Source organism: Palaemon carinicauda, chromosome 40 (genome assembly GCF_036898095.1).
Source record: "Palaemon carinicauda isolate YSFRI2023 chromosome 40, ASM3689809v2, whole genome shotgun sequence".
In the NCBI taxonomy this organism is placed as follows: Eukaryota; Metazoa; Arthropoda; class Malacostraca; order Decapoda; family Palaemonidae; genus Palaemon; species Palaemon carinicauda.
Window position 1 is genome coordinate 50,162,502 of NC_090764.1, and position 15,036 is coordinate 50,177,537.

At 48.0% G+C, this 15,036-nt stretch overlaps 1 protein-coding gene across 1 annotated transcript in view; it reads left to right on the forward strand.

The window, feature by feature from the left end:
- The first annotated feature begins 205 nt into the window (after positions 1 to 205).
- Positions 206 to 15,036, forward strand: part of Polr2D (RNA polymerase II subunit D) — a 53,118-nt gene continuing 38,287 nt past the window's right edge. The window contains exon 1 of the mRNA XM_068363912.1: positions 206 to 382. Within this exon, the coding sequence (XP_068220013.1) occupies positions 206 to 382 (177 nt within the window). The remainder of the gene's footprint in view (positions 383 to 15,036) is intronic.

Below are 15,036 nucleotides of genomic sequence, written 5' to 3' on the forward strand. Positions count from 1 at the left end.
AAAACTTTTAGATAACAAAGAGACTTTTGAAAGCTATGTTGTTTTTGGTGACCATTCCAAGGCTAAAATCACCTTCATTAAAATTAGGAATAAAAAAGTCCGTAGTCTTTGTAGCCATGTAAATTTAAACAATATCCAAAATATTATAAACTCTGAATTTGACGTTGTGTCCATGGATGCTGGTCTCCAAGGGGATTGAAAAGAAATGACTCAAAGAATCATAGCCAAAACATCCTGGCATGATGCTTCCTACAAGGAAGTGTTGGGAAAAAAGTTGGCACCATTCTTCACGGGAATTTGCAAACATCAAGATGGTCAGGGTTTGCTAGTTAGAGCTGCTTCTTACCAATTTTGCATCTTCCCCATCAATGTTATTGAAAAGGTATCTCTACACTAGATTTTTAATCAAGCTAAAGGAATAATTTATTGCGGAGATCTGTATGAGTTCTCAGAAGAGTGCATATTGAAGAGGTGTTCTCCCAATATTTCTAAAGTTAAAAAGCTGAACTGAAACAATAAAGCAATCTTGATAATATTTACCTCACCTTATTTGTCAGACTATATAAAGATTTGTCACTTAGATATTTCATTTTAAAAAAATTACATCTTTGGCCTGTACAATGTCATGAATTCTAAAATAGATTGTTTAGAAGATAAATTATGTTTGTTCCGACACAAATACTCACCGAGAACTACTTTTCTTGGAGTCACTTGTGATCTCTCAATCTCGACCAAGGTTTTTCCCGCCGTTACCCCCCCTACTCCGTTCTATATAGGTTTACCCTCGCCGCCAGAGAATGCGCCCTGAGGGCAGGATTAGGGCAGGTCACTGCATCTCTGGGTCAGCATCCCCATTAAGTTCCTTGGTCGTGAGCTGTACACAGCTCACTCTTCTCGCTCTCTCGATCCTTTGGCGCGTTTGTGTTCCACGTGTTTCCAGCGTGGGGACTTGTGTTTTTTGCGTAGAGCGTTATTCGCAAGTGTTACAGTGCGTTCTCCCTGTGTATATCCCAGTGTACTTATAACTCGCTAGTGTTGTGCCTTTCGTGTGCGAACGATGGAGCATGTGCGACGTTGCCCTGGTCCTAGAGCCGGAAAGTCGTGTGGGGATTTCCTCTCTAAACCAGAAGTAGACCCTCACTCCCTTTGTTCCACGTGTAGGGGGAAAGTTTGCTCCTCCGCGGACACGTGTCCGGAGTGCGTAAGCTGGGATGATATCCAGTGGGTACGCTACGGTACCAAAAAGAAGAAATCTTCTAAGCGTTCCCCCAGGAAAGTTAGTGGCGTTTCTTCGTTACCGTTGGCCAGTGATCGGTCCGACGAAGCCTCGGCTTCTCCGTCTCCTTCGCAGAGGAGAGGGCAACAAGCCCCCAGTGTTGTGGATAGTCAAGGCGTTCTTCCCGGGGAACCCAGTGCGAGGGAAGAACCAAGGGCAGGCCCCTCTAGGGCTAACAGAGGGTCCGGTAGTGCTTCTGGTGAATCAGGCCTCGTGGTAGTGGACCACGCGTCCTCGGAAGACCCCGTATGGGGCAGTGTTGTGATTTCAGAGTCTCCTCCGCCCTCGTGGGCCGGTGCGTCGGGCTCTCCCCCGCCAGAGGACAGCCAAACTAGAGTTCGCCGCTCGAGTAGCGAGGCCTTCGGGTGGAAGTTGCCGAAGACACCAGGGAGGTCACCGCTAAGAATGGACGTGACCCTGGACCCCTGGCCCTCTGGCATGGATAGAGTAGACTCGGTGCCGACGATCTCCACGGCTGTTCCCGAGGACTTCCTCCAGCATTCAATCTCGGACGTCCGGCGGCGAAGAACTTCCCCCACGGATCACGCGGGCAGCCGTTACACGAGGAACGTGGCGCCCTCGGACTCGTCAGAGATAGACTCATCCTCCGGGGGAGAAGTCAGGGAGAAACGGCGCAGGAAGAGGGAGCTGTCCGAAAGCGATCATTCCCACTCTAGGTCAAGGTCGCGACATAGCAAGAAGCGCCCCCGCTCCCACTCCCGTAAGTATAGGAGAAATGCCTCTTCCGGTGGCGCCTGGGTCTACGTCCCTTCAGGAGAGTCCAAGAGGCTCCACTCTCCAGACTCTCATTCCAGTGAACGTGCGTCTAGGCTGCCGCTCCCTACGCACAGCCTAGAACCGCGCGACCTGCCACGCAGGAAAGACCTCTCACAGAAGCATAAGTCCTCGAGGCCTCCGGTTCACCCCGCCCAGCGGGGGGAAACGCGCTTCTTTGAAGGCAGCCTGACCGAACCAGCCCAGCTGGTGCGGTCATCGAGTAAGAAGGATCGGTTCCCGTTGTCGGGTCAGCCCACCGGGACTGTGACTTCCGCTTCCAGAGCCTTGGGGCAACCGAGGGCCCTCCCTGAGCCGGTGGTACCCGCCTTGCAGCGAGATCCATCCTCTTACGGAGCTCCCTACGGTCACAGGTCGGCCCCCCTGGACCCAAGAGCGGGACGACCGGTCTACCGAACAAGCAACCCGGCGCCCCCGCTCCAGGCCGAGGCCTCGGCTGACGGAGGAGAAGCTCCCCCGTCGGAGGACTCCGCATACAGAAGGGTGGTGGGCCTCATCAGGAGGCACCATGGGATTACAGAACCCTCGGCACCTAAGGGGAATTCCTGGAGATCAAGCCTCCTGAGAATCACACATCACGACGCCCTTCCGAAGTCCTCCCTGGCCCTTCCTCTTGCCCCAGACCTAGTACTGGGACAAGAGTACATAGACAACTTAGTGGCCAGCAATGCGGAAGCCCCCAAGTCCCAGAGTGCCTCGAAACTGCTCCAGGGCCTCAAGGCACAAGGGAAGGTTTACATTCCTGAACGGCGGCGCCCAGGCCCCTGTAGAGTGGACCCGGCCTTGGACATCCTGGGACAAGGCGGCTCGGACGAAAGGGCCGCGTCAGCCCCGGTTTCCTTCTCGCCTACGGAAGCCGCCATGATGGAGGAGATGTCGAGGGACCTGGTTAACGTCTCCTCATGGCTGGACTGGTGGGCCTCCACGTTAGTAAGCGTGCAAGCCTCCATCGTCCCCGAAGATCCAGAGCAGCAGAGTCTCCTGACGGACCTCTTCACCTCCGGGGGGAAAACTCTGAAGTTTCTAGCGTACCAAGCGCTCACCTTGACGGCCAACTGGGTACTAAGGAAACGAGACACGGTTCTATCTAAGATGTCGAAGAGGATCCCAGACAGGGAGGCCCGAGCTGTGCGTAGCCTACCCTTGGGGGGTGAGTCTCTGTTCCCTTTAAAAGAGCTGGAAAATCTAATGGAGAAAGTGTCCAAGGAGAGAGAGGCCAACGTCCCCAGACAAGCGTCATCTAGAAGGCCGCCATACAGGAGGTCAGCCTCGGATAGCGCCGTGACTCCTCAGGCCGCCCCCAGCTCTTCGAGGAGGGACGCCCCTTCCTCCTCCTGGACAACAACTCCTCAGCCCTCCCGCAGAGGAGCACCAGCTTCTGCCAGCTCCTTCAGGTCGGGTTACTCCGCCTCGAAGAGGGGCAGATCAGGCCGCCCCTCTAGGAGAAGGTAGAGGGAGAGGCCCCCTACTCCCGCCCAAGCCTCGGGTTGGGGGATGCCTCAGACCTCATTGGCAAGCATGGAAAACACAAGGAGCGGATCCTTGAACGGTGTCCGTCCTGAAAGAAGGCTACAGGCTCCCCTTCATAGCGGACCCACCTCCTCTTATTCCAGCCAGCCAGACAGAATGGTTGGCCCCCAGGGACCCGATGAAAAGGGCCACCCTTCAAGGGGAGATTTCCTCCATGTTAGAGAAGGGGGCCATGGAAGAGGTCCTTCTCCCAGGCCCAGGCTTCTACAGCCGCCTGTTCCTGGTAGAGAAAGCAACGGGGGGGTGGAGACCCGTGATAGACCTGTCGGCCCTCAACAAGTTCGTCAAGAAGACGGACTTCAAGATGGACACCCCAAAATCCGTCTGATGTCCTTGAGGGAGAAAGATTACATGATGACGGTAGACCTCAAGGACGCATACTTCCAGATCCCTGTCCACCCGTCGAGTCGGAAGTTCCTCCGGGTAAAATGGGGTTCCCAGATCCTGCAGTTCAAGACCCTTTGCTTCGGCCTGTCGACGGCCCCTCAAGTGTTCACGAGGGTCTTCGCGACAGTCTCAGTGTGGGCTCACGAACGGGGTATCCGTCTCATCAGATACCTAGACGACTGGTTGCTCCTTTCCAACTCAAAGGCCCTCTTGGAGGAACAAGGGAGAAACCTCCTCCAGTTCTGCAGGAATCTGGGAATCATAATCAATCTGGAAAAGTCGAACTTAACACCATCCAACAGAATGGGATACTTGGGGATGACGTTGGACACCGTGCAGGGGAAGGTTTTCCCCTCGGAAGACAGGATACGGAACCTCAATCACATCATTCAGCCGTTCCTGTCAGAACATTCCAGGAGGGCGAAAGACTGGCAGAGACTGATAGGTCACCTGGTCTCATTGGAGAAACTGGTTCCCCAAGGGAGGATGAGGCTCAGACCCGTGCAATGGAACCTCAAGAGCCTCTGGTCCCAGACAGGCTCTCAGAAGGCGTTAATTCCTATCCTTCCAGACACGAGAACCTCCCTAGAATGGTGGCACTGCCAGTCGAACTCCCTCAAGGGGATGCCCCTCGGGTCCTGTCCCCCCGAGTACCTCCTGTTCACAGACGCCTCCAACCAAGGGTGGGGGACCCACCTTCTGGAAGAGACAGCAAGCGGTACCTGGTCGGAGAGCGAAAAGCATCTCCACATCAATGTCCTAGAGCTAAGAGCAGTCCAGAAGGCATGTCTGCACTTTGCAAGTCGGTTAAAGGGAAACACCGTGGCGTTAATGTGCGACAACGCCACGGTAGTAGCCTACATAAAGAAGCAAGGGGGCATGAGATCGAAGGAACTGTGCGACCTCACCATAAGCATCCTACATTGGGCGGACGAGCAGCAGGTGGTGCTGCTAGCAAGGTTCATCCCCGGGAAGAGAAACTTGCTAGCCGACGGCCTCAGCAGAATGGGTCAGATAGTGGGGACAGAGTGGTCTCTACACCCAGAGGTAGCCAGACTCATCATTCAACGCTGGGGCTCCCCGGTGATGGACCTCTTTGCAACAAAGCTCAACGCCCAACTACCGGTCTATTGCTCCCCGGTACCAGACCAAAAGGCAGCCCTAGAAGACGCCTTCCAGCACAAGTGGGACAACTTGGACGTGTACGCTTTTCCCCCCTTCACGCTGATAAGGCAGGTACTCAACAGAGTAAGGGCCTCCCAAAACCTAAGGATGACTTTGGTAGCGCCCTGGTGGCCGGAGAGAGAGTGGTTTGCGGATCTAAAAGACCTAGCGAGCCAACCACCTTGGCCTCTGCCCGCCAGGTCAGACCTCCTGCGTCAACCTCACTTCCTCAGGCTCCACGACAACCCTCTCTCTCTTCGCCTTCACGCCTGGAGACTATCGAGCGACTCTTGAAGAAGGAGGGGTACTCCTCCGCCACAGCTAAGAGAATGTCCCTATACCTGAGAAAATCCTCTACCGTGGTATACCAGGCGAAGTGGGCCTCCTTCACGAAGTGGTGCTCGGAGAAACACATAAGACCACTTAAAGCTTCGGTCCCAGACATAGCTGAGTTTCTAGTGTACCTTAGGGATGAAGTAGGAATGTCAATCCCAGCCATTAAAGGAGTACGAGCCGCCTTAGGCCAAGTCTTCCTCCTGAAAGGCATCGACCTGGGGACCTCGAGGCACATAGCGATGCTGATTAGGAGTTTCGAGCAGTCCTGCCCTCCTCAAGCTAGGAGAGTGCCCAGGTGGGACCTGGCCAAGGTCCTGAAAATGCTAAGTCATCCTCCCTTTGAACCCCTGAAAGATATCGGGGACAAAGACCTCACCCTGAAGACCGTCTTCTTGCTAGCCTTGGCTTCGGCTAAGAGAGTGGGCGAGATCCATGGTCTGTCTTACGACGTTGCGCACTCCAAAGGGTGGAAAGAAGTGTCCTTCAGGTTCGTACCCTCCTTTGTGGCGAAGACTCAGAACCCAGCAGTCTGGGACCCGAGGTTTGAAGGTTTCTCAATTCCGGCCATTCCCAAGACAGGCAATACAGAAGACTTGAAGTTATGCCCAGTACGGACGCTCAGAAAGTACCTGGAAAGGACGGCTCATCTCCGACCAGGTACCAAGAACCTCTTCGTTTCCACAGGTGTTAATAAGAAACAAGTCTCCAAGAACACCATTTCCTTCTGGCTGAGACAAGTCATCGCTAGAACCTATGAAGAGGATAAAATGGCAGTGCCAGGCACTCCCCGCCCCCATGACATCAGGTGTCTGAGCACCTCCTTGGCCTTTGATAGAAACATGGCGGTGGGACAGATCCTGCAAGCAGGCACTTGGTCGCACCAGTCGACCTTTACTGCCCACTACCTCAAGGATTATTCAAGAAAATCCTTGGACGGGTTCTAAATTGGGACAGTCATTGCCGCCCTCCAAACTGTGTAGCGGTAGGCCAGAAGATGTCCCCAACGGTGAATAAATTCTTTGCGACTTCATCAGGAGAAAATCACCAGAAGAAATTTTAAGAGGTGAGTCTTAGATAATAGCGTAAGGTTCCGCAGTTACCCTCACTCCGCTCTCTGATAGGCCCCGCATTCCATAGCCCTCTAGGCACTATGTGCCGAGTCAAGTGGCAGAATAGCACTCCCGCCTCCTAAAGTATAAGTCTCCAAGAAAAGTAGTTCTCGGTGAGTATTTGTGTCGGAACAAATCAAAAATTTTAAATAATTTTTATTTTTCCTAACATACTCACCGAGAACTACTTTTCGGGTAATGGCCCTCCCTTCCGTCCCCGAGTGCCATCCTTCCATTGCCAAGTTGGGCTAAGCGACGAACTTAATGGGGATGCTGACCCAGAGATGCAGTGACCTGCCCTAATCCTGCCCTCAGGGCGCATTCTCTGGCGGCGGGGGTAAACCTATATAGAACGGAGTAGGGGGGGTAACGGCGGGAAAAACCTTGGTCGAGATTGAGAGATCACAAGTGACTCCAAGAAAAGTAGTTCTCGGTGAGTATGTTAGGAAAAATAAAAATTATTTAAAATTTTTTATTTTCATTGTGAAATTCACTCAAAATTCATGACTGTCTCAAGTATAGACTGGAACTAGCAGTTACTGACACAGCAAATAAAAATCTAAATACCTTTGGTGCAGTCAGGAAAAAACTTTTGGGTAATATTAATAATCAGTGAATGACTTACTTGAGCATTTTGCCCAATTCATGTGATTTGACTCCTAGTTCCAAAACGGTTCGTACTTCCACAGGTCTTAATTTACAGAATAATGACCAATCCACCTTCAGTGCATCAAGTCCTTCAGAACCATTGCTTTCTAGTACTTCTGCCATTACTCATAAGTATTCAACTTTACACATGTGCACCAATGGAGTAGCTGAAAATGCTGACAGCATTAGAACTCAAAATCATATATACTGTATACCGTAAATTAGAAGCTCTGATTCTTATACAGGGGAGGTTTGACACACTAGCCAAATCTGATACCTCCAAGGTCTTTGTGAAGTAGAGATGGTTAATCATGTACCACTAGAATCTAAATCTGAGAGGAAAAAAAATGGGTACCAGAATAGGAACCCCTCCAAGATGAGAAAAAGAAAATAATGAAGAATGTATGAGTGAGTTTTAAGAGGTTTCTTCTAAAGGAAGATTCAGTGGCTGATGTAGCAAATCAAAATATTAAAGAAATAGAAACAATGCCTTGACTTCCAGCCTCAAAATCTGAACCAGACAAAATGATTAATCAAGCTACCAAATATGTAACGGTTGAGATTCATAAGAACCCTTATGATGGATAAGAAGCTGAAAGAAAGTGATTGATAATGTACCACAAAAAAGAAATAAATCTATCTCTGGTTATGGGAATCACTAGTAAATCTATGGTTTTAAATAAATCAACACCAGAGAATAAAGTAGCTCACAAAATTTCATGCAGTGACATCATTGCTTCATTTCTTATTCCTGATCATGATATTAATCTCTGACACCATCATTCAATTAGTTCTTTATTTTTCATAGCTCTGACCATCCTATGCATTCAGATCTACCCAGACTGTACCATCCTATTCATACTACTACAGTAGGTATGCTGCTAATTCTAACATTCATGCCTTCTCCATCATAAGGCACAATACTACACAGTGTTCTGGAAGTTTTATTCCAGCTGTGACCAGGTTGTGGAATGATATTCCTAAAAGGGTGGTTAGTTGACATTTCATCACCCCTCAATTAATCAGATGACATTTCATCATACAATGTTTAATCATGCATGATATAATCATCGGACAATTCATCACCTGACATTTCATCACCAATACATTTCATCATCGTTAAATTTCACCATCACGACTTTTCTTCAATCAAATAATTTTTTTACAGTTACCAGGCAATTTGAAGTACTTAAAAATAGAAGAAAATAAATTTTTTAAAAATGATTTGCAGTCAAAAAACAAAAACACAAGGAAAATTTACTATGTACAATGATACAAAAATATGATAAAATTAACATTCTAAAGCAGGAATCAATCATTTTAATCTCTTAATTGTTGTCTGTCCCCTTTATTAACCGAATTAAATGCAGCTGTCTTTTTGCTGACCTTGGCTTATCTTTACGTTATCGATAAAATATTGTTTATGACTGTTTTACTTCTATGTTTTATATTGTTATTCTTCAGTTCTAATTCTAATATGAATTCTAAATAAAAGCTGGACATCTAGCAAGGCTTTAATGTTATTCCATGAAACAAACAAAAATAATTAAACAAAAAGAATCAAAATGATCTATAAAAAAAAGTTCAAATACTCAAAATCTTTGACCGCAGAAAATGTTTCGACCCTAAGATCGTCTTGAATATAGGCCTGTTCAGTGGGAAAAGAAGTCTGCATAAGTAGGTCGTTTGATATGGGGTTGGATAAGGAATGAGTTTGGTTGTGACAAGAAGGATCAGATTAAGCCCTCAGGCTAACCGGAACACCTGGCTATCTCGAACACTTATTTCTCTCACACAAGCACTCACTTTACATGCACACTTTTTTTTCAGTCTACAGATGATAACCCTCATGGAAAATTAAGGAATCATACACACCAATAGATGACCTTGAATAATCCAGCTAAAAAGATTAGATAGACAAGAAAAGTATTACAGTTTATTAAATAAAACTTTCCCGTGGTAGTAGCCAATTTCCAAATTTTGCAAATACCAAAAAAAAAAAAAAAAAAACAATAAAACACACACACTGTTAGTGTGCTACAACTGTATTTTTAGTTTATCATCGTAATACGAAATAATTCTTCAGTACACTCACTGTGGTTTAGTTAAGGCTTAATAAATAAAGAATAATTTTAACAATCTAACTTGAAAAAATAAAAAGTAATCATTTCCAGCAATTTAAAATAATCTAACATTATTTTTTGCACAATCACCTGATCTTAGTGAATAGCCCTCTCCATATTCTACATTTCCTCCAAGGGGTGACTGTACAGGTCGAATCATGAAAGATGAGTAATTAAGTGACAAGTGGTTAATTGTCGTGTGATTAAATGACGGGTGATGAAAAGTCGTGACACCAAAAGGGCAATTGAATTGGTGGATTTTCAGAAATACAAACTTGCAGCGAATGTTTTCCTGTTAAATGGGCTGACATAGGTCTCTCTTCATAGTTTTGTATAAGACATCAATTTCAACTTAGTTATTGATCTTAAGATATTTTATATTTATTACTTTTCATGTAGTTTATTAGTTTCCTTTCCTCACTGTACTATTTTTTTTCATGTTGGAGCTCTTGGGCTTATAGCATCCTGCTTTTCCAACTTAGGTAATAATAATAATAATAATAATAATAATAATAATAATAATAATGCAGACCATGGTCTTCAACTTGATGAAATTGAAGTTGGCATCCTACTGTGTGACAGCACAAACTGCATGTAGCCAGAACCAAACTAGTGCATTTTTAGTAATTCTTTTGCTTCTCGTGATTGGAAAAGTTCCGTCCAGATTTTTTCTCTCTCCAAATATTTCCAAAAGGATTATCACTTATGGGCTTAGGAAGATAATATTAAGAGCATGTAACAATATATGGAGAAGCACAGCGGATGAATGCTCTAATTCATGAAATTACAGCTACCTCCACATCCTTTGTTTTTATACATATCATTGACAAAACCCATGTTTTTTTTTTTTTAACAAAAAGACGTCAAACTAATAAAATCGATATAGTATTTATTTTGCAGTTATACCATCCATATATTATATTTGCTACTGGTAATTTCAAAGGAAGGGCATATATCTAGTTGAGTCCCTCATGCCATCTGAATTTCCAGTGATCTACACTTCTGCAAATATCATGTTTTATTACTGAACAGAGATCCATCCTTCTGTACCACCCAGTTTCTATTAGAATCTTGGGTTCTGTGCTAATTCTTATACATGGGGACTTCCTTTGGATCCCACAGACCTCATCAGTCAAATTTATGGAGGTTAAGCATCTCAAGCTGTCCTACCTATTTTTCAATATTTAACTTAGCCGGTGATTATAATAGCTGCAACTCTGTTGCTCGACAGAAAACTCTACGGAAAAAATTCGCCAGCGATCGCTACACAGGTAGGGGGTGTACTTCAACAGCGCCATCTGTCGTCCAGATACCCAGTACTCATTGTAAACAAAGAACTCAATTTTCTCTCTGTCGTGCTACCGGCAAGACCTACTAATTCGCTGTTGCTAACTGGATTTGTTTTCACAACTATTTGGTGAAGTACACTATTCTAGTTTTGAGCTTTCGCTGTGCAGGCTTTCTCTTCAAAAATCCTTGCATTCTTTTTTTGATTACGGATTATTTGTTGATGACTTTGGATAGTTTTTGAATTCCCCTTTGACCAATTCAAAATGGCTGACCCTTCTCAAGTCCCAAAATTTAGGAAGTGTAATGCTAGGGACTGTTCAAGGCGTCTTCCGAAGGCCTCTATCGACCCTCACACTGTTTGTTCCAATTGTCGGGATAAAACCTGTCAATTGGAAGATCGATGTGAGGAATGCGTTGGGCTTTCGGAATTCGATTTTATCGAATTCCAAAAGTATACACGTAGGCTAGAGAGAGATAGAGTTAGGAGAAGTTCCTCTCGTTCTATTGAAATTTCCTCTCCTCATGCCCCACAACCTATTCCTTCCCCTGTAGTGGTTGCTCCTAATCCCCCTTCTGGCACTCAGGAACCTTCAATGGCTGATATGATGCGTGCCATCCAAGCTCTGGGTGAGAGAGTTGAGTCCCTGGCTAGTGACCGTAACCAGCTCATGGCGGATGTCAAGGAGCTGAAGTGTAAAAGTGCAGTGGGAAGTGTTAAAGTGAGTGATAGTGTTGTGGATAGTGTTGCGCTTGAGGGTTCGTCTGTTCGTGCCTGTCGTCCTCCTAGTCCGGGACCTCTTGCAAGCTCCCAAGTCCAGGGGAGAAGCAATGTCGTACGACCAATGGGTTCGAGAGGCTTTAATCAGCGAACAGACGTTCCCTCCGTGGTACCGGGCGCATCTTCCCAAGATCGCCCCTGCCGCACAAAGACGAGAGAGCCCATTTATTCCTCGTCTTCGGAAGGTGTTTCTCGCAAGAAACAATGGACCAAGGTCTCACGACCATTAAAACGCAAGTCGGTCCCTTCCGCGCAAGTCCAACGGCCCAGCTGTAGCCACTGGGTCAGTTCGGACTCGCTGCAGTCTTCCGATGACTGCTCACCTCCTAAGAGAGGCAAAGCGGTACCGCCTCAGACAGTTACACCGTCTGTCGCCGCACCTGCTCCTGCAGACCCTAAGTGGTCTTTGCTGCAGAGCATGCAGTCCCAATTAACGTCTCTGATGCAGGACTTGCGTGCGGAGAAGGTTGCTGCTGCACCAGCTAGTACAGCCTCTTGCCTACAACCAACCACACTCTCGGTTGTGCGTCCTGTGGACGCTGAGGCGACCTTCTTGCGCACTCCAGTTGAGAGAGTTCCGCCACCCATGCGTTCCAGTGTGCCCTGCCAGCCGCATGTTGACGTTCAGCGACGCACGGAGCCTTCCGTTGACGTTCGTGAGGTACAACAACCGTCAGAGTTGTTTTGTTTTGACGCGGTGCGTCAACCTCCGCAACCCAGTGTGGTTGCCACTGCTCACCCACATCAGGTTAGACAGTCTGGAGTAGACGCTGTGCGTCCCCGCGCTGCTATGGTTGTTGCCAGCTCACAGACTGGGCAACAGTTCCATGACGTTGCGTCCGGCTCAGTCACGCATGCACCCGTGCGACCAGACTCAGCTAACCAGCCGTTACCTACTCCATTGCCGCTTCCTCCTCAATACTCGGATGATGGACTTTCTGATGATGATGGTGCTGCACACGTAGATGAACCACATTCGGATCTTGACGAGCCTAAGTTTACGCAACCTTCTTTGGACTTTAGGAAGGTTTTAGCACTGTTCAAAGAGATGTTTCCGGACCAGTTTGTGTCTGTGGCTCCGCGCTCTCCTCCGTCAGAGTTTGTTTTAGGTATGCCGTCATCCTCGCCTGCCTTTACTAGACTCGTCCTCGCACGCTCGTCCAAGAGAGCTTTACGAGTGATAGGAGAATGGATGCAGTCCAAAAAGAGTCTAGGGAAGACAGCCTTTACGTTTCCCCCTGCTAGACTCTCTTCTAGATCGAGCGTCTGGTATGCCACGGGAGAAGTTCTCGGCTTGGGAGTTCCTGCCTCTGCCCAGGGCGACTTCTCAAGTCTTGTAGACTCTCCCCGCCGGCTAGCCATGAGACGCTCAAAGATATGTTGGTCATCTTCGGACCTGGACCACCTTTTGAAAGGGATATTTAGAGCCTTCGAGGTCTTCAACTTTTTAGACTGGTGTCTGGGAGCTCTAAGCAGGAAGATCTCTCCGACAGAGAAGGAGACTTCCTTGCTCATCATGTCCTGCATGGACAAGGCCGTACGTGACGGATCTAATGAGCTTGCTGCATCTTTCGTGTCCGGAGTCCTCAAGAAGCGTGAGAACCTTTGCTCTTTCCTGTCGGCTGGAGTTACACCTTGCCAAAGATCCGAACTTCTGTTTGCTCCTCTTTCCAAGTGCCTCTTTCCAGAGGACCTGATTAAGGAGATTGCTGCTTCTTTGATACAGAAGGATACTCATGATCTGGTTGCGTCCTCTGCTCGCAAAGCCACCCCTTTGCCTACCTTGTCAGCTAGACCAAGGATGGACACTCCAGCGTCCCGATTTATTCCGCCCTTTCGTGGCAGAGCCTCCAGCAGAGGAGGTGCTCGTGCCGAAGGGAGACGTGGAAAGAAGAAAGGAACCAAGTCCTTTAAAGGCAGAGTCTGACTGCCAGCTTCTTCAGACAGCAGTGGAAGCCAGACTCAAGAACTTCTGGCAGACCTGGGAGAAGAGAGGCGCAGATGCACAATCTGTGAAGTTGCTCAGAGAGGGGTACAAGATCCCGTTTGTACGAAAACCCCCTCTAGCAACGTCTCCCATCGATCTCTCTCCCAGGTACAGAGAGGAAGACAAGAGACGAGCATTGAAACAGGAAGTGTCTCTCTTACTAGAAAAGGGAGCGGTAGTCAAAGTCCTGGACCATCAAACCCCGGGCTTCTACAACCGTCTCTTCTTAGTGGCAAAGAAGACAGGAGGGTGGAGGCCGGTGCTAGACGTCAGTGCGCTGAATGTCTTTGTCACAAAGCAGACGTTCTCCATGGAGACCACAAAGTCCGTTCTAGCAGCGGTCAGAAGGGAAGACTGGATGGTCTCTTTAGACCTAAGGGACGCATACTTCCACGTCCCCATCCACCCAGACTCCCAACCTTTTCTGAGATTTGTTTACGAAAAGGTTGTCTACCAGTTTCAAGCCCTGTGCTTTGGCCTAAGCACAGCTCCTCTTGTGTTTACGAGGCTGATGAGGAATGTAGCCAAATTCCTTCATTTAGCGGACATCCGAGCCTCCCTCTATTTGGACGACTGGCTTCTAAGAGCTTCTTCCAGTCGTCGCTGTCTGAAGGATCTAAAGTGGACTCTAGATCTGACCAAGGAATTGGGTCTCCTTGTCAATTTGGAAAAGTCTCAAGTGGTCCCATCCCAAACTATTGTGTATTTAGGGATGGAGATTCACAGTCTAGCTTTTCGGGCTTTTCCGTCGGCCCCCAGAACAAGCCAAGCCCAGTTATGCATCCAGTACATGCTGAAGAAGGAACGATGTTCAGTCAGGCAGTGGATGAGTCTGATAGGGATTCTATCATCCCTGGAACAGTTCGTATCGTTAGGAAGACTACACCTCCGTCCTCTTCAATATCACCTAGCTTTTTACTGGAAGAAGGACAAGACGCTAGAAGCGGTCTCGATCCCCATTTCCGAGAAGATGAAGTCTTGCCTGACATGGTGGAAGGACAGTATCAGCCTCAGAGAGGGTCTGCCCCTGGCTGTTCAGACTCCCAACCACGTTCTCTTCTCGGACGCATCGAACACAGGCTGGGGCGCGACATTAGACGGTCGGGAATGCTCGGGAATTTGGAACTCGAGTCAAAGGACAATGCATATCAACTGCAAGGAGCTACTGGCAGTTCATCTGGCCTTGAAAAGCTTCAAGTCTCTCCTTCAAGGCAAAGTGGTGGAGGTGAACTCGGACAACACCACGGCTTTGGCGTACATCTCCAAGCAAGGAGGGACCCACTCTATGACGTTGTACGAGATCGCAAGGGACCTCCTCACCTGGTCAAAAGGTCAAAACATTTCGCTAGTAACGAGGTTCATCCAAGGCAACTTGAATGACATGGCAGATTGCCTCAGTCGGAAGGGACAAATCATTCCAACAGAATGGACCATACACAAGGATGTGTGCAAGAGACTTTGGGCCACATGGGGCCAGCCAACCATAGATCTCTTCGCAACCTCGATGACCAAGAGGCTCCCAATATATTGCTCACCAATCCCGGACCCAGCAGCAGTTCATATAGATGCCTTTCTCCTAGATTGGTCACATCTAGACCTATATGCATTCCCTC